At 36.6% G+C, this 22,667-nt stretch overlaps 1 protein-coding gene across 7 annotated transcripts in view; it reads left to right on the top strand.

Annotated features, from left to right (window-relative positions):
* LOC145678409 (structural maintenance of chromosomes protein 5-like) overlaps positions 1–22,667 on the top strand; it is a 1,106,524-nt gene that overhangs the window by 910,930 nt on the left and 172,927 nt on the right. For all 7 annotated transcript variants that reach the window (XM_081748525.1, XM_081748529.1, XM_081748531.1 and 4 more), the window contains one exon: positions 6,820–6,999. In XM_081748525.1, the coding sequence (XP_081604651.1) occupies positions 6,820–6,999 (180 nt within the window). The remainder of the gene's footprint in view (positions 1–6,819; positions 7,000–22,667) is intronic.

The following is a 22,667-nucleotide window of genomic DNA, read 5'->3' on the forward strand; positions in this document are numbered from 1 at the left end:
CTACAGAGCGCGAGAGATAGCATGAGCTATGAGAAGCGGGAGGTAGGAAGAACGCTATTCGCTGAGACTTTTTGGTCGTGTTTCTAACTCATGCTGATAGTAACCTCCAACATAAGTGAAAACAACACAGAACTATACACAAAGAACCACACTTCACTGAACATAAGAAGACTGTGTCCGGTTCGGCTTCTTCATGTGTCTCTCATGACGCCCCCATCTGTGTCATAAATAACTACCCGGGGAGGGAGGATACTAATAGGACCACTTTGTTTTACCAGCGAAAATGACAAACTTCCTTGTATGAGAAGTGGGGGGGGGGGGAAGGAGTTGACAGGTCTGTAGCCACGATTTTCCTAAGGCGAGTACATGAGTTGTGGTCCACAGAATGAATGGATTGCAAATATAGGTTGTGTTATGTGATGTAAGTTTTACTTACCTTATCTTACTCATTTAAAAAATAAATAAAAAAAAGCAATGAGTAAGGAAACCTTTATTGCACCGAATGCACTTTTACACCTTATTAAATAAATAGGCTAATTTATTGTTCAGATTTTTCTAAAATGAAGATGAGAAAACGAAGGCTGCAGATTGATTCAAAGTGTGTCTGTCATCCCTTCCCAGAAATGCTTTAAATCACCAAATTCTAGTTCACTGTTGTGGCAGTTAGCAACACTATTAGGATTGCCCGTTCCTTGGTTGCGGATTTCAAGGTCATGGCTCATGCTATCCCTCGCGCCCTGTAATTAAGTCCAAGTTAGTTCACTACGACTTTTATTAGTACAAGTTAAAGGAATGCAACGACTTGAATTTGCATATCTGTAAGAAAAGTGAATAAAGGTACGAATTATTTGAGTTCACTTTCGCTCTGACCCATTTATACATAAATAGATACCAAAGATACTTCTGATTTCAGCAAATGCCTCTCGTGGGGTTTGTATGCCCCCGCCAAAAAAGTACGGCATTTCGATGTATTTTATCAATAGTAAACATTACTAAAACGAAACAGTATTTAGAATTTTTCTTTGATTGCAATTCCATAACAATAATAATAAACTATAAAAAAAATCGCAAAAGAAATATTCATAACTTATATACATTAAAAATATGTTTGTTGCTTTTGTAGTATAATCTCTGAGTAATGAATGGAGAATTTAGATCTGAATATAATACGAATAACATGCGGAAGTGACACGTGATAACCCACAAATTGTGTTCATCAAGATTTTACGAACGCTTATACTTTTACGAACATTTTTTTTTTTTGGTTTAAACAAGTTATTTTTTTTTAACCAGCTGATTGAAACCAGCGAACCCTCGTTATTTATATTTGAAATGCATATATACCATTATCAGTAATTATTAATCCATTGCTGGATTAAGGTCTTTCCAATATTTTTTGACAACTGTATCTGTCTTGGACAAACCGTTTCCAAGATATTCGCAGTGCTACCTAATTTCGTAATGCCACCTTGTATTAGGATGCTGTGTGAGCCTGTACTCGTCACTTGTGATATCCAGTGAAAAAAAAATGCCTTTGTCTACCTAGTATGGTTTCCTAACAGAATTCTCTCTCCTCTCTCACTATATATATATATATATATATATATATATATATATATATATATATATATAACCTGTTAAAACCTAGAACAATACCACTGGATATATATATATATATATATATATATATATATATATATATATATATATATATATATATATATATATATATATATATATATATATATAGATTATTATTTAACAAAGTGCCCACTTAACTCTTCACGATTTATATAATCAGTTAAATAGATTATTGAGTAGGGTTGGCAGAATACTTTATTTTATTTTTATTTATTTATTTTATTTTATTTTTTTTATTATTATTATTATTATTTTTTTTTTTTGAAGAAACAAAAACAGTTTTTTTCGGTTTAAACCCTGTTTTGTTTAAACCAGTTTTTTTTTTTTTTTTTATTTAAATAATTTGTTCTATGTATCTCTATTACATATGAACAGAAATAAGTTTCTTTCCCCTGGGTGTTATTATGCAACAACCTCCCACTTCACTCCAACAGTAATAGTGTATTCTCTTACTCAGAAACGGGACAGTCCCGAAAATTTGCCAGATAACTTTTGTACATATGTGGCTAATATAGTGTTAATAAATGTCGCATGAGGAGCATTTCAGCGTATGTAAGATTACTGTATCTGGCTTATTTTGGCATGCAACTAGGGGACCAGGACAAATCGTGGGCTCCTCATAAAGTTTAGTGTTTCAATGATCTACGCTTCTGGCTCAAAAGAAAGAAGACTGCTTTACGATTTTAAATTCCAATAATATGGAGGGAGCCGCGAAACCCTTGTGATAATCGTTACTTTTGTTTCTGCAATGTCTGTGGGTATAACTGCAGAAAGGAAAAACTAATCACTCATCCTGAGAACATTCCATCAGCCATACGCCCTGTTTCTCATGGACCTGATGTGGGGCATTACCTTTGCCTCCAACTGAATTGCTAGTCATATCTTCAGAGTCTTCAGACTCTGAACATCCAGACATACAAGGCTCCGATACTGAATATAAGCCCTCTGGAGGCGATTTACCTCAACCCTTCTCTCAGGTTGAATTTAATCATCTCACTAGAGGTCTGGGCCTTTCGAAAGATACAGCTAAATTATTGGGCTCAGATTGAAAGAAAAAACTTATTGGCCAAAGGAACCTCGTTTTCTTGCTACAGGCATTGAGAAAAGAAATTTAAGTATTTCAAGGAAGACCAGAACCTGGTCTATTGTTCTGATGTCCCGGATTGATGAGCAAATCAAATATCACCTACGGTAAAATATTTGGTGATTTTGTGATTGGTGATTTTCTTTTAGAAACTGCACCATAATTTGATGTTACAAGTTTAAACTCAAGGGAACTTTTTGTTTTCCTCCAGACCAGATCTGTGTGTGTGATCTGGCAACTGGTTTTCATCCATTTAAATCTGTCATAATAAATCGATTGCTGACAAATCAATCTATCTCACCAAGAATCGATTATTTTACTTAGATTTAAAAGAATAAAAACCACTGTTGCCAGACAGTACCGTACATGCAACATTGTTTGACAGAATTCCTTTTCAAATAGGATTGTAGCAAAAATATCGATACCGATTTTACAAAATATCCTACGCGATGGAATGAAATAGAGGTCATTTTCGAAATCAGCACACCAAATCACATTCAACTCAGCGAAAACTTCTCTTGTATTTTGCAGGTCTGTGTTATAGATTATAAAAGCTTATTTTGTGAATATGCAAAACCTATTCAGTTCGAACCGTATAAAATTGAGCTAATTGTAATGGAGCCAGTTAGTGGGAAAATCTATCCTGCATCATATTTCAAACAAGTAAATACCCACGTTAAGCGGATTTGCATGTCCGAACTCCTAACTATGAAAACATTAACGATCAGTCCAACCCCAATCATTTCAAGGATTCAAACTGTTTTATATAAGTTATTAAGACGTAAAATCGAATGTGATCTATACGAAAAATACTTTTAGACAAGAGCTGTAACTTTCAAATATACACCGCAAACTCATAGTTGTAACGGAATATACAAAAGCGAGTGTGGAGCAGTAAACTGCTTAAAACAAAAGTCAAAAGAAGGTTTGTGATTGCATACGAATTGGTCAATAGTCAGCAGTTTGGGTCAACAGTTTAGTAATTAGATGTTTATGTGCTTAAACTCACTGGGAAGTTATTTTTTTTAACATTGTGATTCTATTTTCATCCGGAGTCTCAGAACGTTTCTTTCAATAACTCTTTCAAACCTCTTTTCATTCAAATTCTATTAAAATGCAACATTATATGAAGTGTAATCTAAAATCCATAGCTAAAAACAAAATATTAAGTATGCTCAATATTCCATTATTATCCTGATTTGTAACGAAAAACTATTTATAAGCAGCGGTAATTTCAAAAGGATCTCTCCGGGGGGATTGTCAATATATGAGGGAGGGACTGCTAAAACACTGCTAGTCCACATTGAAGATCCATTGATCGAAGATATAGACCCGAAGGGGAAATTTCTTAGTTCGAGAGGGTCTCGATTTCAGGGGGTATTGCTTGAGGGAAAATTTATCACTGCTTGGAAAGGTTTCTTAACAAATAGAATATTACGTTTGTGTCTCGTTCTACATTTTGAAATGACAGAATCATAACTTATAGAAAATTATAATAAAAGCACAAAGACTTTTAATAATAATTAAATAAATATTATCATGTAAGTTATCGATTTCTAGTCTGATTAAAACGTATATTTTTTCGGATTGCACTTTAAAGTAAGTCATGTATATATAATGCTTACCGGAAAGGCATGTTTAACTCCAATTACTTAGTCAATATTTTTACTAATATATATTTTATTGTAATATTCTTTCTATCAGGGGCGGATCCAGAGGGGGGCGATCGGGGCGATCGCCCCCCCCCACAAGAGGAAACTTTCTTATTTTATATATAAATAAACCCATCCATAACAAGTTTGGAGCTCTTAAAAGTAGCAGTATTACCGCCGACCGCCCCCCCCCCAGAAGTCCGTCCTGGATCCGCCCCTGCTTTCTATTCACTATTGTATACACTTCATTTCCCAAACGAAAATCTTGTATATTGGTCTAGTGAATATTCACAAATAAATGATCATTTAGCTTCCGTAAATGCAGCATCACCACCTTGTTTTGAACTTCGTGCTTTAACTACTAATAACTATAATAATAAGATCAAAGTTGTATCTTTATCACAAACTTTCGGGTGTAGTCAACAAGATAAACGAAATCAAATAATCAAATGCTACGTATCAAATGCTTTCTAGAGATATACCTATTTTTGTCTCTATTCGAAATTCTATATAGTCGAATCGGGAAGGAACACAAACAGAAACTTCGAGGACAGGTACAAAAAAAAGTTCTTTGGTGGCACTCGAACTAACATTTAAAGAGTGCTTCCCAGGCAAATGCCTTAGACCACTCGACTACAGCGACAGTTTGCGATTGCGGCAGACGTGTTCCGAGTAACACAGATTAAAATGTATTTTGTATTGTCTAAAGTTGAAGCTTATTTTACCTGATTTAATATGTCTATGGATTTTTTTTTATGTTTACGGTATTCGTTACTTTGATAAATGATATAGGTTCTATTACATATTTGTTCATAGATGTTATATAAATTATCAGTATTATTTATGAATGATCTGTCATGGAAATTTACTAGTGCATGCGCAGTAGAAGTAGGCAGATCCAGTTTACTAATACGAGTCAGAATGCAAATTTCTTACAGACTGTCAGAATGTCTTGGTTGAAAGCAGTGCCTCCCAACTAGCACTGGAGGCATGAAGAGTGAATAAAGATAGCGCAAGTTACTGTCAGAGTAAACTCTAAAATGAGTAAAGCACTACTTGTAATACTCTACATTTTAGCTTGACCAATTTTATAATGACTATTTCCAGAAAAATACCACTGCAGTAGAAGGGTATGCGGAAGTCTTCCTGGATATAAATATAAATTAGTGAGATTATTATTACTATTAATGATGATAATGGAATCCGAACCACAGTAATGCTTTCCAATTTGAAGGCCATTTCACTGGGTAATCTTATCAAGAGACCCCGAGGAGATTATTTCATGTTAACAACAATAATAATAATAATAAATGAATCCAGATCAAACGCAATTTGTAGTCATTAAACATATAGAACTTAGTTAATGTTTGGATTATTTTAAAGTCTTAATACACTCCGTAGAAGAAAATTTCCAGCACCTACGTATCAATTTCAGCTTCAAGAGCATGTATTAAATACAAACATTTATTTTACCGTTGAGAAGACTTATTCTGTTATATAATCCTTTGAGTCTTCTGCACCTTTGCAAAATTTTTTTAAATAATAATAATAATAATAATAATAATAATAATAATAAAAGTGGGCCATAATCTTTAACAGTGCTCTGAGTGAGAGCCAGTCATCAAGCAGATGAAAATTTGATTAAAAGGCTTCCAAGATAATATGCAAAACCACAAAGTAGCATATGTAGCCATAAGACTTCTTCTGCCTTTTTTTTTTTTCTTCTTTAAAATCAATACCTACGAAATTTCGGTAAAGATTCATTTCTCTATAATTCCAAATCACCGTTCAATACTTCAGAGACATTCTATATTCTTTTGAGAAAATTATACAAAATTTAAAACTATTTTGCTGTAACCGTGAATTAAATCACATTTCTTACTTAAAAAAAGAAAAAAAAAACCCTAAGGAAATAACGAAAAGAATTATTTAGAACACTACATTCTAAGAACATAACAAGTTGTTTCATACTAAATCGTCCTACGACCGTAGTCGTAGTTTGCGTACGCCACGAATTGAAAATAAACAATGAATTTTAAGTTTATTGAAATTATTAATGTGAAAAATGGGTATACAGAAATGTATATATTCAGAATAGTATATATATTTTCTACATGCCAGTTGCCTAATACCACTTTTTTTTTGTTAGCTTTGAATTATTTATAGTTCTTTGTTTTTCACTTGTATGTTACTACTTACGCAAGGAGATATGTTTTACAATTAATTGAAACACATTGAAATAAATGACTTTCATAAAGGGTAAGAAAATAGTAGCACTTTATTGAAAATCATATAACTTAAAATAATTCTCAGTTTATTTAGCAGAATATTGATACTAATAGAAAGGAAAACGCCGGCTACAAAACTCTGTATCTATATCTCATTTCTGAAATGTTTATTCGATTATTTATTTATTTATTATATTCTATAAATTCTTCTCAGGACGATTTTGAGCATTATGGACTGCGTATTCGGGTAAAATTCAGAGCTGAGGAGCAACTTCAGGAACTGACACAATATCACCAGAGCGGCGGGGAGCGCACCGTATCCACTGCTACTTATATGCTTGCCCTTCAGGAGCTGACTCGAGTGCCTTTTCGTTGTGTTGATGAAATAAATCAGGTTTGTTAATATACTTTGCAAACAATATTATTTACTCTTTTGTATACACGTTTAAAATAATTTACTTTGGATAACCACTACAAACTAAAGGAAACTTCAATAGTGTAATTTTCATTGAATTTCGTCTCGTTTATCGATTGATTTGTATGTACGTCTTTTTCCAGGAACGTGGCTATGTAGAACGAAACCTACAGTTTTTAAAAAGGTAGCAGTCTGAACTGCTATAGTGCGTGCCATGCGCTACCGAGAATCAAGCCTGGAACCTCGATCCAGAGAGCACGCACATTAACTACCCATGGATAATATGGCAACCAAACCCACTTTCTCTGAAATTCTAAATTTCACAGAAAATAAAGTATACTTTCAAGGCATTCTTGAATTTGTAGCCAAATCCTATTCCCATCCTTCGCTTGTTTTTGTTTTTATTTCAGGATTAGTTTGAGCAAGGCTATTTCGAAATATTTTTTATACTGAAGGTTTTTATTATTATTATTATTATTATTATTATTATTATTATTATTATTATTATTATTATTATTATTATTATTATTATTATTATTATTATTATTTTGTCAATCTTGATTCATGATAGATCTGGTATATTAATGGTAAACAATATTTGTATTTCAGTTGTACAGGGCGTCGAAAAGTTTGTCAGGTTCTTCGAATCCCGAACCTCACCAGCAGATATGAATGTTCTATTATTACTTCAATTCATAAAATCTAATTGGAATAAGAATCGTATGATTTAAGTAACATTGAAATAGCTGAAATAACGTTGTAAATGAGCAACCCTCATTTGAACCGGTTTAAGTCTCGTGAGTTTTATCACAAGTTAGTTCACTTTCACGAATACTAGCGTCAGTTGAAATCAAAATATAAGTGCAAAACCTTCTCGACTCCGGTTAAATCAAGTGTTAGCCGCCCAAATAGCAACTTGTGTGTGTCTCTTCACTCCTTTCTTTTTTCATACCTTTATTCTCACCATCGTGATTAAAACGATTGGGTAGAGAAACGTGATTAACTAACCAAACTCATCATCATCAAAACGCTGAATACGTACTGATTTTGAAAACGCTCTTGCGTACACTGTAAGTCATTACTTGGCAGCATATATGTCACATCGTCATTAACAAATCATATGTAATAGCTTTTTTTAAAAAAGTAATAAGCAGAAACTTGTTGTAACTCTTATAGAAACGTTTGGGTTTTGAGCGTAGCGAGCAAGAAAATTTTTGACAAATTATTTTTTTCCATACCAACAATATTGCTTTAATAGGGCGCCAATACTTTTTTGGGGTGACGTGTCTTTTATTCATTTCCAATAAGTTTTCTTTCTTTTTGCTCGTTCGGCGCCCTCTTGCTATCAGCGCCCGGGGCAACCGCCCCTCTCCCCCTCCACCCTAGCTACGGCTTTATTGAGAACTATTCTATTCTACAGTTGCTAAACGGATAAGAGATAACACAAGCAGTTATATATTTAGAAATTAATTGTATTTAAGGTAAAGTATTTTTTATCTTAAAAAGATACTTTAACGGTGTCCTCCCATCTTGCCTAACGATTTATCAGCCACTGATGTCTCCAAGATAATAATCTCTGCCATTTTAGGCGAGATGAGAATTCCCATCTTAACTAATCCCATCTCGTCTAAAATGGCGGTAAGATGCAAAGACGGAATTTATGCACTAAAGAGGGAATTCTTCTACTAGAATCTTAACTACCAACAGTAAGAAATTGTGAAGTCACACGCACATTTCAAAAAAGAAATACTCCAGGTATTAATATTTCGTAGATAATAAAATCAGTAACATAGTTTCAATACATTTTAATCAAGAAGTATTCAATATTTAAATAAACGCATATAATTGTCCAAAATAATATGGACGAGCCTGATAAAAATAACAACCCCCTAATAATGCTATGCGATGCAGCGTTATATAATGAAAATCCATTGAATAACACAAACGATGACTCTATCAACGCTACACAGGACGATTCCTCCAATCTAATCCCAAACACAAATACAGGCGTTAGATCGGATGTACCCAATAGTGTATCATGTTCTTACTGCAACAGACATTTTTTCAGCCAGAGAGGTTTAGCTGTTCACAAAGGCAGATGCCACCATAAACCTTCTAATAACAAACCATCATCCAGTAAAATGATGGGAGATTTTAAAGGCATGGGTTTCAATTCTGAAGATTCTTTATCTAATGCTTGTGATGTTCTCGCTTATTTAAAAACCAACATTCCATTTCTTCGCAAAGTTCCTCGAGGTGCTAGATTGGCCTTAGCAGAATCACTTCTAGACGTACTACAAAAGGTAATGAGAACTAACAATCTTGAATCTTAAACAGATCTTTTCCTTTTCCCATATGTAGTACTCTGTGTCCCACCACACTCCGAAAAATTTACCAACCTCACATCGTGGGTAAAACATAGAGTCAGGACTTGGTCAGACACTCATAGGGATGCTTTATCTACCCACTTCATGCATATATACAAAACTCGTCAACCACCAACATCCAACTCATTTAATATCAAGACCATCGAACACAAATTGGCGGAGGGGGACATACGAGAAGCAGTGAGATTGTTATCTTCCGAGGACGTTTTAACTTCTCCGGATACATCAGTACTGGAATCCTCAGAGAAAAACACCCTGCTCACTCTCATTCATTGAACTTTCCTGAATCTCCCGAGGCATGCATTACGGTTACTAAAGTCTCAGCATCAGAACTCATCAAAGCACTTAAATCTTCCCCGACGGGTTCAGCAGGCGGAATGGATAATCTCCATCCAGCGATTCTAAAAGATCTTCTTATGATGCAAGATTCCGAGACGAAAGAGAGACTAACGAACTCAATCTACGGAGTATTAAATCTGATAATTTCAGGAAAATTACCAGCCTTGATAAATCCGATTTTTTTCGGCGCTTCACTCATTGCACTTAAGAAGAAAAGTTGAGGCATTCGACCAGTAGCAGTAGGAAATGTGTGGAGACGATTCACATCTAAAATTATATGCTCCAGAATGCGAGAATCACTAATTGATATATTATCCCCACACCAGCTAGGAGTCTGCGTGCCCTATGGAGCTGAAATAGCGGTCCATACAGCACGAATGTTTTATTTCTTTCATCATCCTCAAGCTAAAGCCCTGCTCAAAATAGACTTCAAAAATGCCTTCAATGAAATTAATCGAGATTCAATGCCCTCTTCAATTAAAAACCACTTCCCTTCTTTTTTTCCATACATATATCAGAGCTACTCACAACCTAGCTATCTTTTTATAGGAGATAATGTTATCATTTCGCAACGTGGCGTTCAACAGGGAGATCTACTAGGTCCTGCTCTATTTGCTTTAACTCTTCAACCTATAATTAGAGATATTAATACTGAGCTCAACATTTGGTATTTAGACGACGGCACTATAACTGGAGAAACCGAGTCAGTATTGCATACTTTAGCTCATATACGCACACAAGCAACATCGATCGGATTGTCACTCAATTACTCGAAATGCGAAGTCGGCTTTCTAGGAGCAACAAATGCTGAAACTCAAAATGTATATGATAAATTCAAAGATGCGGCGCCTGGGATTAAATTATTAACATCGTCTAGCGCCGAACTGTTAGGAGCTGCTCTTTCACCAGACACCAGGAGTAAGATATTACTGAAAAAATAATAATCTTTAAATCATCTACTTTCACGCCTTTCGAAACTCTCTGCATATTCGAAATTTTATCTTCTTAGAGCATCTTTCTCGGCCCCAAAATTGTTATATTTTCTACGGTGTTCCCCATCCTGGAGAGACGATAATCTACTGGAGAAATTCGACAACGCTCTTAAAACAGGATTGGAGAATGTTCTGAATTGTACTCTAAGTGAAGAAGCATGGCTATAAGCATCATTACCAGTCAGAAATGGAGGTATTGGAATCCGTCGCGCCATAGATTTGCCGTCTTTTCTAGCCTCTTTCTATAGTTCAAGACAACTGATCGGAACTTTTCTACAAAGGGAGGATGAAGAAGTCACCAACTCCGATGTGCTGGACTGCATAGCTAAGTGGTCAAATTTAGTTGGGTCGGACTCCCCCGGCTCCTGAAAGTCGAAATAATCAGTCGGTCTGGGACGAGCAGATCGTTAATTACCGTTTAGCTTCATTTTTTGCAGACTTCTAATAACATCGAAGACAAGGCCAGGCTTCTTGCTGTAATGTCCCCTGAAAACGGAGCATGGCTTCAAGCACTATCCTCACCTTCTCTCGGCCTACACCTAGACAACGAAAACTTCCGAGTATCCATCGCCCTTCGACTAGGAGCAAATATATGCGAGCCACACCATTGTTCAAGTTGCAGCGCTCTCGTAGATAAAAGAGGTCTACACGGTCTATCATGCAAAAGCAGTGCCGGAAGACATTCACGCCATTCGAACGTGAATGACATTCTTTGAGAGCCTTAACATCCGTGTGGGTGCCACCAGTGAGAGAACCTATTGGTTGTAGCCGTCCAGAGGAAAAAGGCCGGATGGTATGACATTAATGCCATAGAAGCAAGGAAAGGCGTTGATTTGGGATTTCATTTGCTTAGACACTTATGCCCCTCCAGTCCAGACCCGTAGCCAGCCCAAAAATGTAGAGGGGCCCGGTAGAAGTTAGGGGGGGCCCGAGCCAACCATATTATACTTCATCAAATAGTAACATCAGCAACTCATCATATCTGCTTTTGAATGTTTAAGTATTTTGCTTCTACTTAATTTTATTATCCCCTCTACACACACACACACACATTAAGTTAAAATTCTGTAATCTACATGAAAAAACATGAATTTTATTAAATGGGTATTACTAACTACACGAATTAGAATTAAAATATAAATGTTTTAATAGTCCTACATGTACTACTAACATTAAGATCAAGAACGAGAGATGATCTACTATGAAAAAAGGAAATTCAACTTTACTTAAGCTCTTGCGAAGTTGCCCTTCCGTTTTTATCAAAATTTTGATAATTTACCTAAAAGAATTTGATAATTTGATTGCTTGTGTGCTTGATAACATGTAAGTGAAGCGTAATTTATGTGTAATACCTTTTGATAAGCGGTTATAAAGACGAGAGTAATTCGCAAGTAGAGGGAACTACTTGTCTCTAGGGACGGTTGGATTGTGGATAATTTTCGAGTAAATATGCCTGCAAGTGTACAGGGTCTTTGCGCTGGATGTGAATTGACAGTACTAACATTTGTAAAACATGATGTTATCCGGGCAAGCGGGGCCTCCCAGGCCCAGTAGCTTCATATACTTTTTTGAATTTCTCAATAACCATAAATATTTCGATGACATAAAATTCTGAATTCTTCTATCTTTAGTCGAAGTTCAAGTCATGAACATATCGAGTTGGTAAGGCTATTAGAGTTGGTAAGGCCCCAGTTGCCCGTCTACGTTACAAAACTATCTTGTCCGGACAAGGGTTAATCTTTTGAATATTCATGGCTTAATGAATGAAAGAACAAAGACCACCAACAATCGCTCACGAGTTGCTGCTTGAGATAGGAGAGCTCTGCAAACCTAAGTACAGACTAAGGTAAGTGCGAAGTAGACATAACCTAACCTAAGTAACCTAGTAGTGCGTTATCCCGCCTTACTTCGGCTTCTCGCTTCGCTCGTTCTTCTCTCTCTACTCCCCACTCCCCATTAACTACGCACAACCATGCTCCGCGCGGCCCGTCAGTCTCTCCTTTAGGTTAACAATGGATTTCATTATGTAATTGTGGTTCCTCCCCCGTACTCACACCCTCGAGGTAACGTAACAGAACATAAAATGAGTAAAGTTGAAGTAGAAATTGATGATTGTAGATTTTATTATAGTTTTTGTTGAAAATTAGGTGGACGGGTAACTTTGAAGTAGTGCTCTCAACGGGTCGGGTCGGGTTGAAGACCGACCCGACCCGACCCGTGACCTGAATTGACTGACCCGACCCGTGATCCGATCCGATTGACCTGACCCGACCCGATTGACCCGACCTGATAACCCAACCCGAGCTGACCCCATTGCCCCGACCCGAGTAGCGTGACCCGACAACCCGACCCGAGTCGGGTCGGGTCGGATCAGCCCGACCCATTTGAGAGCACTATGGTCACGACACTGGATGAACGCCAAAATGCATTCCCATTGGGAATTAAACCAGGACCACGTGTACCGAAGTCTTACACGTTAACCACTAGCTAGATCAAATGGGGGGATTTGTATATACATCTTAATGAATATTTGGGACTTTTAAGGTTTGGTTATTTCTTTTTATAATTGATACCAGTGTCCGACGTGGGAGAAATTTACTTTTTTCTTGCTTTAGTTCTATGTGACGAAATTTTTATTCAAGGTCAGTGTTCTCACCTGCTCGGACGGCAGGGGATCTTCTCGGAAGGCAGTAGCAAGAGTTTCTTGGCGGAGACAAAAGGAAATCGTTTAACTACAATGATAAGGGTTGAGGAAACGGGAGAACACCTGTGATTTTTTCCAACCCTTCAACTTTCATTCTAAAATAGGTTCTTATGATTTCGGGACCCACGCCACTTTGATTTTTCTTTCTCGGTAATTAAAATGTATTTTACAGTATATATAGTTGCAAGTAAGAAGATACATAATATTAATTTTGTAATTTAAAATTTAAAAATACAGTATGATGATTAATTATATAGTACTAATTTTATTTCATCACTTTCAGCCCAACAAATGAAATTCAAACAATTCACACCCTGGGTTTTGGTCATCAATACTGTGTCTTATTCTTTGTCTTGCACAGTCAAGTCTTGGTCCTGCATTTCGTAGTCTTGGTAGTCTTTCATGCTATACAAGAGCCAAGAATGCTCGCCTTATCGATACAAATGAAGACCAAGTGTGATTTTGATTATGGTCTTTCATACAATACGGAAAGCAAGAAAATATGCTCATCGCAACTTCATCATCACCAAAACAAGGTCAAGAGCAGGATTACTATGCACTTCGTCTTGCATATCCAATCTTAATCTTATTCCTGTATCGATGTTCTGGGGCTTGGTGAAATAAAATGAAATATTCAGTTTAAGGTCTCTCGATTCTGCACCGAGGCTAAGGGATAAGGTGACCATGAGAAATGAATGCAATGGTGGAATGAAGAAAGTAGGAGGAAACGGGAGAACCTCGAGAAAACCCACTACACGGCGTTTCTCCACCACAAAGCCCACTTAGCACAAGCTGGGATCGAACCATGGACACCATGCACCAGAGATGAATTCTCTACCACTGAGCTACCGCGGCCCTGCTTGGGCTTGGCCGTCCATATCCAATCTTTCTTTTGGCCTTCCTTAAACAACTTCTAATAATTGTTCTAAATGCAGACTCCATATTAGCGTAGATATTAATATTACAGTCGATTGGTAAAATCAATCTTCCCCATTTAAAAATTAAAGTACACACAAGTACAAAAATAAGCATTTACCATAAAAACACTAGCTGCAAGTGTTCAAAATAGATTTATGGCTTCTATATATCAATTGAAAATTGCTATTTTTAATTAGGCAGCTAGTGAAAAACAGCAGCTTTCGACTCCAGCCGAGTTTAAGCTCAACCTCAACTCAGTTGACCAAAGTGAACTGACCCGAGTGACCCGACCCGAATAACCCGACCCGAGCTGACCCCACACGACAACCCGACCCGAGTTGACCCGACTCGACCCGTTTGAGAGCACTACTTTGAAGTTATTCCCTTGTTTACAATTACATTTTTTAAAAAATATTTATACTAAGTTCTTGTTTAAAATCTCAAATTAAACTCGTTTTATATAAATGAACCACCTGCATACTATAACAAGGAGACACATACCAAAACAGTTTTAAAAAATACTATAATGTTATTCAAAGCTACACTCAGAAAAAAATGTATGCGGCATACGTAATATCGTAGATTACATTTGTAAATCCTGTAGTTTTTGGACTTAACGTACAGCAAGCGTATAACTGAAAACGCATGTCCTACAATACTTTCTGTATAAGTGCTCCATCCATACATTCTTTCCGTATGAAACAATATAGGCCGTCAGGATCTCACATACAAATGGACGTATATAACATATAACTGACGAAGGTAACATACATATATGTATGTACTGTTAGACATCAAACATCCTGCAACGGCATGATGTAACACCTAAGGGCAGTGCCTATGTAGCATACGGATAACGTATGCTCCGTTCTGATTTTTGTAGTAAGCAAGAGGATTCCGTATATTTGTACAATATACCACTGTCCGGAGAACGGATTTTTCTCAATGTAAGTTAAATGTTACACCCATCTAGTATCAAGTAAAAGCATCACTGCTTCTTTCATGTTGAATTACAATATTGGGGCTCTATAGGGCTCTGTAGGTTTTTTGGGGCTCTGTAGGTTGACACGGGCCGGCCAGAGGGGCCCAAAATCGGGGGAAAAGGGATTTTTTGACAAAATTTTCCCTTTTTCGCAAATTTTCTTCACTATGGTACATGCTAGACATGCAAGTGGTACCGTTTGAAAGACTGGTTCATGGCAAAGAAAACGTGGTACAATCCATGTTCCCACAATGAACAGTCTTGATAATGATGATGATGATAGTATAGAAATTTACTAAAAAGGTATTATCAAGGGAAAATATGTAAATCGGCTGTAGAGTCAAAACTATTCATCCCAGGGCCACTCTTTGTATCCCATTCTCTTCACCATAAAGCAGTTGTTTTAGTAGCATTCGCATGATCATATCCTATACCAAAGGAGAGATATTCGCAATAAAAAAGGGATTTTTAAAAAAGAAAATCCCTTTTTCCCACTTCGAGCGGAAATCTCCCGAATTTGGTACACTTTAGGGAAATTTTACGGACGCAGTTGGAAACACTGCTTTACTAGAAATAAAACAGAACCACGATCCTACAATAAATAGTCTTGATGCAATAGATGATTGAGTGAAAGTCTACAAAATACCTTAAAAAGCCATAATTTAAAGGGGTTAAATCAGGAGACACACGAGCTAAATCTTTTCTAATTCATCGCATTAGCATGGCCATTCAACGAGGGAACGTAGTCGCTATTATGGGTACGTTACCCACCGGTAAGGAGTTAGAAGAGAATTTTCTTTTATAAATTCTTGTGGCGTCTAATACACTAACAGTGTTAAAATTTTGGAAAGAAAGTTAAAGAAATACATTTACGCACCAAATATCCTGAGAATGAAAGGGTTAGCCAATTAAATTGAACCTTGATGAAAACCAATTCTGGTTTTCCAAATCTCAGCAGGGAGTGCAGCAGTTCAAACGTAGACATGAACTTGGAAAGGAAAGTACTAACGCTTTGGAGATCTGGAAGGCAGAGGACGTTCCGGGAAAAATGGTGTTGATATCAATAGTTTAACTGTTTTTGAAAACACTTTGATAATGATCTTGTTATTGTTCTCTTTAATTTTTAACAATTTTGAGTTTTCATTGTTAACAATTAATTTTCAACTGTTAGTTGAAAAATTGTATATTGTATTTTTCTTTTCCTTTGTATGTATTTTGATCAGCAAAAGAACAAGTTCAAAATGTGATAATCTAAAAAAAAAAAAAAAAAATCAATATTGAAAATATATTTTCTTTCCTATTAACTTCCCACGAGTGTATACTCACTCTGCAAGTGTCACAGCCATGTTTAGAACAATCTCACAGATTATCTACTACTTTCATATATCAGCAGCACAATTCATTTAAAGTATACAGTATGTTCCAAAACAACACCGACAATGTTGGGAGCGGATTCCCGACACTACGATAAGACAAAAGGTATCAACCTGGGTGCACAAATGGTTCCTTTCGGCGCTATGACCAACCTAAAATTTGCCGGAAAAATAAAAAACAACCATAACTCGAGAGTAAAATGTCGAATCGAAGTCTAGTAAAAGAAAAAACTCATTGTTTTTAGTCGTAAATTCCATTAAGGCAAAATTCGATGTGGTGCAGGGACGGCACAAGAGTGATCCCCAAAGAAACTACAGAATTCCTGGGATATTTTATCAAAAGTTGATTAACCTAAGAGAAAATTGGCTAAAATGAAATACACTACGTAGTGGTACTTGCCCCACCTGATCTCACTTTGGACTTTGACCCCGACTTTGTGACGTCATATGTCAAAGGTGAATGACCTTGGCCCGGGGTCAATGACCTAGGTGTACTTAGGACCACGCCATCTAAATTTTGGCAAGTGTACCTTGGCCCACCCCCTAAATTTTGGCAGCGGTACCTAGGACCAACCCCTTTAAATTTTGAAAATTGCCCAATTTAAACATTTGGTATTATAGTATAGGACCCTAATATAGATCATGATAAATTTGAGAGGTCCACCTCGTTCCCTAAAGGTACAAAATTGCCAAAATATAAACGTAAGCAATAAGTTGTACCACGTGTTTGGTTTTGACCTAATTTATCTCCTTGGATGAGCTCCTATTACCTTATATAGTTATATGGTCATGTATACGGGTCCATACCCTATCATAAAACATGGGTACATTGGTGCACCCCTTTAAATTTTTGGGAGGAGTACCTTGGCCCACCCCTTTAATTTTGGAAATTGCCCAATTTAAACATTTGGTATTATCGTATAGGACCCCAATATTGATCACTATAAGTTTGGGTGGTCCACCTCGTTCCCTTTTAGGGGTACAAAATCGCCAAATTTTAGTACAACCACGTGTTTGGTTTTTGGCCCAATTTATCCCCCTTTGATGAGGTTCTATTACCTTATATGATTATATGGACGTATACACGGATTCATTTCCTATCATAAGACATGCGTATATTGATGCACCCCTTTAAATTTTGGGGAGGGATACCTTGGCCCACTTCTTAAATTTTAGAAATTGCCAAATTTAAACATTTGGTATAATAGTACTGGACCCTAATATATATCACTATAAATTTGAGTGGTCCATCTCGTTCCCTTTTAGGGGTACAAAATTGCCAAAATATAAACGTAAACAATACGTAGTACCACGTGTTTGGTTTTGACCTAAGTTATCCCCTTTGATGAGGTCCTATTACCTTATATGATTTTATGGGTCCATTTCCTATCATAAGACATAGGTATATTGGTGCACCCTTCTTAAAATTTGGCAGGGGCCACCCATTCAATTTTGGAAATTGTCCGATTTAAGTAGAGTACAGGACTTCAATATGTATCATGATAAATTTCGGTGGTCCTATTGCCAAATTTTTAGTACAACCACGTGTTTGGTTATTGACTCAATTTATCCTCTTTGATAAGGCTATAAGGTATGGACGGGTGTCCCCTTTCAATTTGGTAGAACCCTTAGGGTCTCAAATGCGGTCACGTGATCGATGATTTGGTTTTGATGCGCGACGGATCCGTGGTCAATGTTCTCTAGGAATTAGGTGGAAACTTTGAACAAGATTTATGATCAGGGTTCTCGTCTTATATCGCAGAGAACATTACTTTGAATCTGATAACGTTGTGTGTATCATATTGATGGAATGGACAATGAAAACACATCATCATCATCATAGGTATTCTGCCTTTATTGGCAGGTCACTTGCCGCAGCTGAGAAGCTTCCATGCTCCACGGTCCTCCGCTAACCTTTTCGTCTTCGCGTATGATCTTTCTGTTTTAATATCATCCATTAATTGTAGTCTCCTTCGCCCCCTCCCTCTCTTTCCCGCCACCATACCCTCTAGGATGTCCCTCATGATACAATCTCTTCTTAGGCAATGTCCCAACCAGTTTCTCTTCCTCTTCCTAATAATATCTAGAAGTGTTCTTTTCTCACCCACCATTTCTAACACACTCTCATTCGTTTTCCGCTCGACCCAACTAATTCTTTCCATTCTTCTCCACACCCACATTTCGAAGGCTTCCAGTCGATTTTCGTCACCTTTACGTAATGTCCACGTTTCCGCCCCATACAGTACAACACTCCACACGAAGCATTTTATTAGTCTTTTTCTCAACTCTTTGTTCAAGGTCCCACAAAACAGACTTTTCTTTCTTTTAAAGGCTTCTTTCGCCATTCCTATCCTTGCTTTTATTTCACGTTCGCATTTCATGTCATTACTAAGAATACTACCCAGGTATCGAAAACTATTCACTTGTTCTATTTTCTCCTCTCCTACTTTTATATTTGACACAGACCCCTTCGTTCCAATCACCATGGCTTTTGTCTTTCTAACATTTATTTTCATCCCATATTCTTCAAAGCCCTTTCTCATTTTTTCTAACATTTTATTGATTTTCTTTTCAGATTCTGCAACAAGCGCCATATCGTCTGCAAATCTTATACATCTAATCATTCTACCTCCTACCGAAATGCCATCATCATCATGTAGGCTCTTTTTCACTATCTCTTCTAGATAGACATTAAATAGTGTTGGCGAGAGGCAGCATCCTTGTCGAACTCCCCTTCCAATTGCACTCTCTTCCGTCAGTTCTTCCTCTATCCTAACACTTACTCGTTGGTTCATGTATAAGTTTCTTATTAGTCTTCTATCTTTCCATTCCAACCCTATCTTTGTTAGAACTCCCAACAAAAATTCCCAATTCACGCGGTCAAAAGCCTTTTCTAGATCAATAAATACAACATACACCTCTTTTCCCTTTTTCTAAAAATCTTTCACCGATCACCCTTAATAATCCAATAGCATCTCTTGTGCCCTTACCTCTTCTCAACACATAGATAAGCATAAATTGTATTTTATTCATTTTTCTGGTTTCTTCTTTTTTTTCTTGTTACACTAAGGTATTGACAATGTTTGTATATTGAGCTGAGTTTCTTCATTAGACCTCCTCCTCCTCTTGATTGTTATTATTTGTTTCCATGTTTTGCAGTATAGCACCGGTTTGCAAAGCTTCGTATTGTGAATTCTATAAAAAGAACGAGGAAAAAGATGATTAGTATAGAAATAGATGATGATAAAACAAATACACTCCCAATGATAAATATGATAAAATTACCTGAAAGGTATATTGCAGTAGTTTACGATCATTAACCGTGGGCACTGTTGTGAAGAAGTATTGAATTTCACGCAGAGATTTTCCTTGGGCTTTAGAACACAAATAAAAATAAGCATAATAGCCACATGCGGATGAACCAAGACTTTGCATTTGGCTATTATTATATTTATAGTATATACAATGAAGTTTTAAGAATGCAACATGTTGTGGTACATAAGGAGGTAGGCCATAGCTGTGAAAATATTCTCCAACACCGCGATTATCAATATAAATTGCAATCCTTTGGCTTCCTAGTTTTGTGAATGGATCTGTATTTACAGTGATTGCCAGAGGAAGAGAAATCCGTGAGGGCTTGCAAATACCCCGGTAAAATGATTTCTGAATAATAGACTACCGTTTAAAGCACTAGCTAGTTGTAATGTATTCAACATCGTGAATAGAAATGATACATAACGTATACGTACCTTGTAATTTAAAAGTCCAGGATAATGTTGCGCTGGTGTCGATCTCTATTAGTGAGGAAAACTCCCCATACACAATAGAGTTTGCAAGTGCTGCTAATTTCTCTTGGAAATGAACTTCCATTCGGATAGCTCCATGTCGTTGTAAATTCCAATAGTGACAATCTCCAGCAAAAGAATCGGGAGTTAGGTCAAACACAAACAGTGTATATCCATTCTTGTGGTCGGCTCTTGAAATTGTATTTCCAGTATTGGTAAAATGTATGCTGGAGCGTGAGAACAATGTCTGGTACGATGAAATGTAGAGATTCTCTTCAAAGCTGAGTTGCAATGGTTTTGAAGGTACAGCTTTTCCATCCACGTACAATGTAAAGAAATTAATGTTTAGATGTTGCAATTCAAATGGATTGCTGGTAATAGTTCCACTGGATGCTTCATTCGATGTAAATCCTACAATAATACGATTTGGCAATGTTCCCATAAACAGGTTATCAATAATTTTGGATTGTATATCCCACGGGATGGTATATGATTTCATTTGAACCCTTGTGAGAGGATACTTTGCCAATGTAGATTGTAAAATTTATTGTGTTCGAATTTGACACTAGGGCTAATGCTGACTTTTTTCACCTGCAACGATGCATCTAGAATATTGATTTTTGCATTGACACCACTTTCACTGGCCATGAGACAAAAGTTAGGTTTTGCAGGAATAAGTTTCACACGTAATTCCACTCCATGAATTAAAAATTTATCTTGATTAAAAATGTCACAATGAAGATGTCCAATCATATCGAATTTCATACTTTGTTTTGGCAGTTCATAGCGTTGTTGAAATCCTTTGTTCTCCCTGGTGGTTGCGTTCATATGACCAGCCGTATCTTGAAACTACATTGCTGTTTGTAAATGTGTATTTTTAGCTCCATCACTATAATTGAGCAGTTTTTCCAGGTACGAACGATATGGATGATTATGTGACGGAAATGAAATCAGTTTATTGTTCAAGTAGATTTGTACTTCACTAAACAGCATTTAGAAAATCATTGACAGGTGCAATTGCTTTATCCGTTTCGGTGAAGGAGGAACCATCTGATTTCACAATTTGTGCTTGGATGTACAATAAGGTTTGTGGCAAATCAATATATTAATTACTGCTACCACTCACTACAAATTATATTGGTGAATTTTCAGCTATTAAACTAATTGGTTTGTAGCCAATAATACGATTGTCCAGAGCACTGGTTTGCGTGGGTAACGTTGAGAAAATGTCCAATTCACTTTTTACACATTCACAGGATTGACGATGCAAAAAAGCCATCGTTGAATTAATCAAAAATATCTACTGACGATGTCAATGATCTCTTTTTATGTGATAATTTACGTCTCTCCGTAGGATTGATGGTGTTGTTGATCGTTGGAAGGTCAACCTCAAACTGAGAGCAGTCATCCCATTTTCGTTTGTGATATCCACTTCCCAGCATAGTTTTCAACTTATTTATGCTTTTTCTTCTAAATTTGATTTTGCCTCTTGCATACTTTGATGAAACGATTCTTCCAGAGATTGATTCCAGATCAGATCATCATTAATCATATTGGCACCTGATTTTAATAATTCTTTTCCCACAGTTTTAGCTCCTTGCTTCACAAGTGGTAACACTGAACGAAATAAACCACCAAGGAAACTTCCAATGCCATGTCCTGCTTGATAGGGACTTCCCACATAGACGTTGCCGATACCGGATAACGCTTGTTTTTGGTAGTATTGCAAATACGGATCAGTCATGACGACGACGACGGAAATGTAGTTTTGTACACACCGTTCCAAAGGGGAATGGCATACGATGACCTGTGCTATCCCTTATATCGATTTGTATTTGCTAAAAATTCATTTTTTCCACCGGAACATAATGTGCAGGATTAAAGATTTGTACTGCATGACTTCCAAAAGTATGATTCACAGGATCCATGTTGACAACTCGTAGCAAGGGTACCATTGTGTCTCTAACAAGTACAGATTCAATAATGTCACAGTAGACGTACACTTGTGGTGGTAAACCTAATCGTACATCTGTGTATATTGTTCCTTTTGCATATCCTTTAAATCACTTTTCGGCTCAAATCCAAGCATTAAACTAACACTTGGTGAGAATTGTACAGAAGTATGGATTTCCTTATTCGGATGTCTTATGAGGCATATATTATTAGT

The sequence above is a fragment of the Thermobia domestica genome, chromosome 2 (assembly GCF_964235325.1).
Source record: "Thermobia domestica chromosome 2, izTheDome1.hap1.1, whole genome shotgun sequence".
Lineage (NCBI taxonomy): Eukaryota > Metazoa > Arthropoda > Insecta > Zygentoma > Lepismatidae > Thermobia > Thermobia domestica.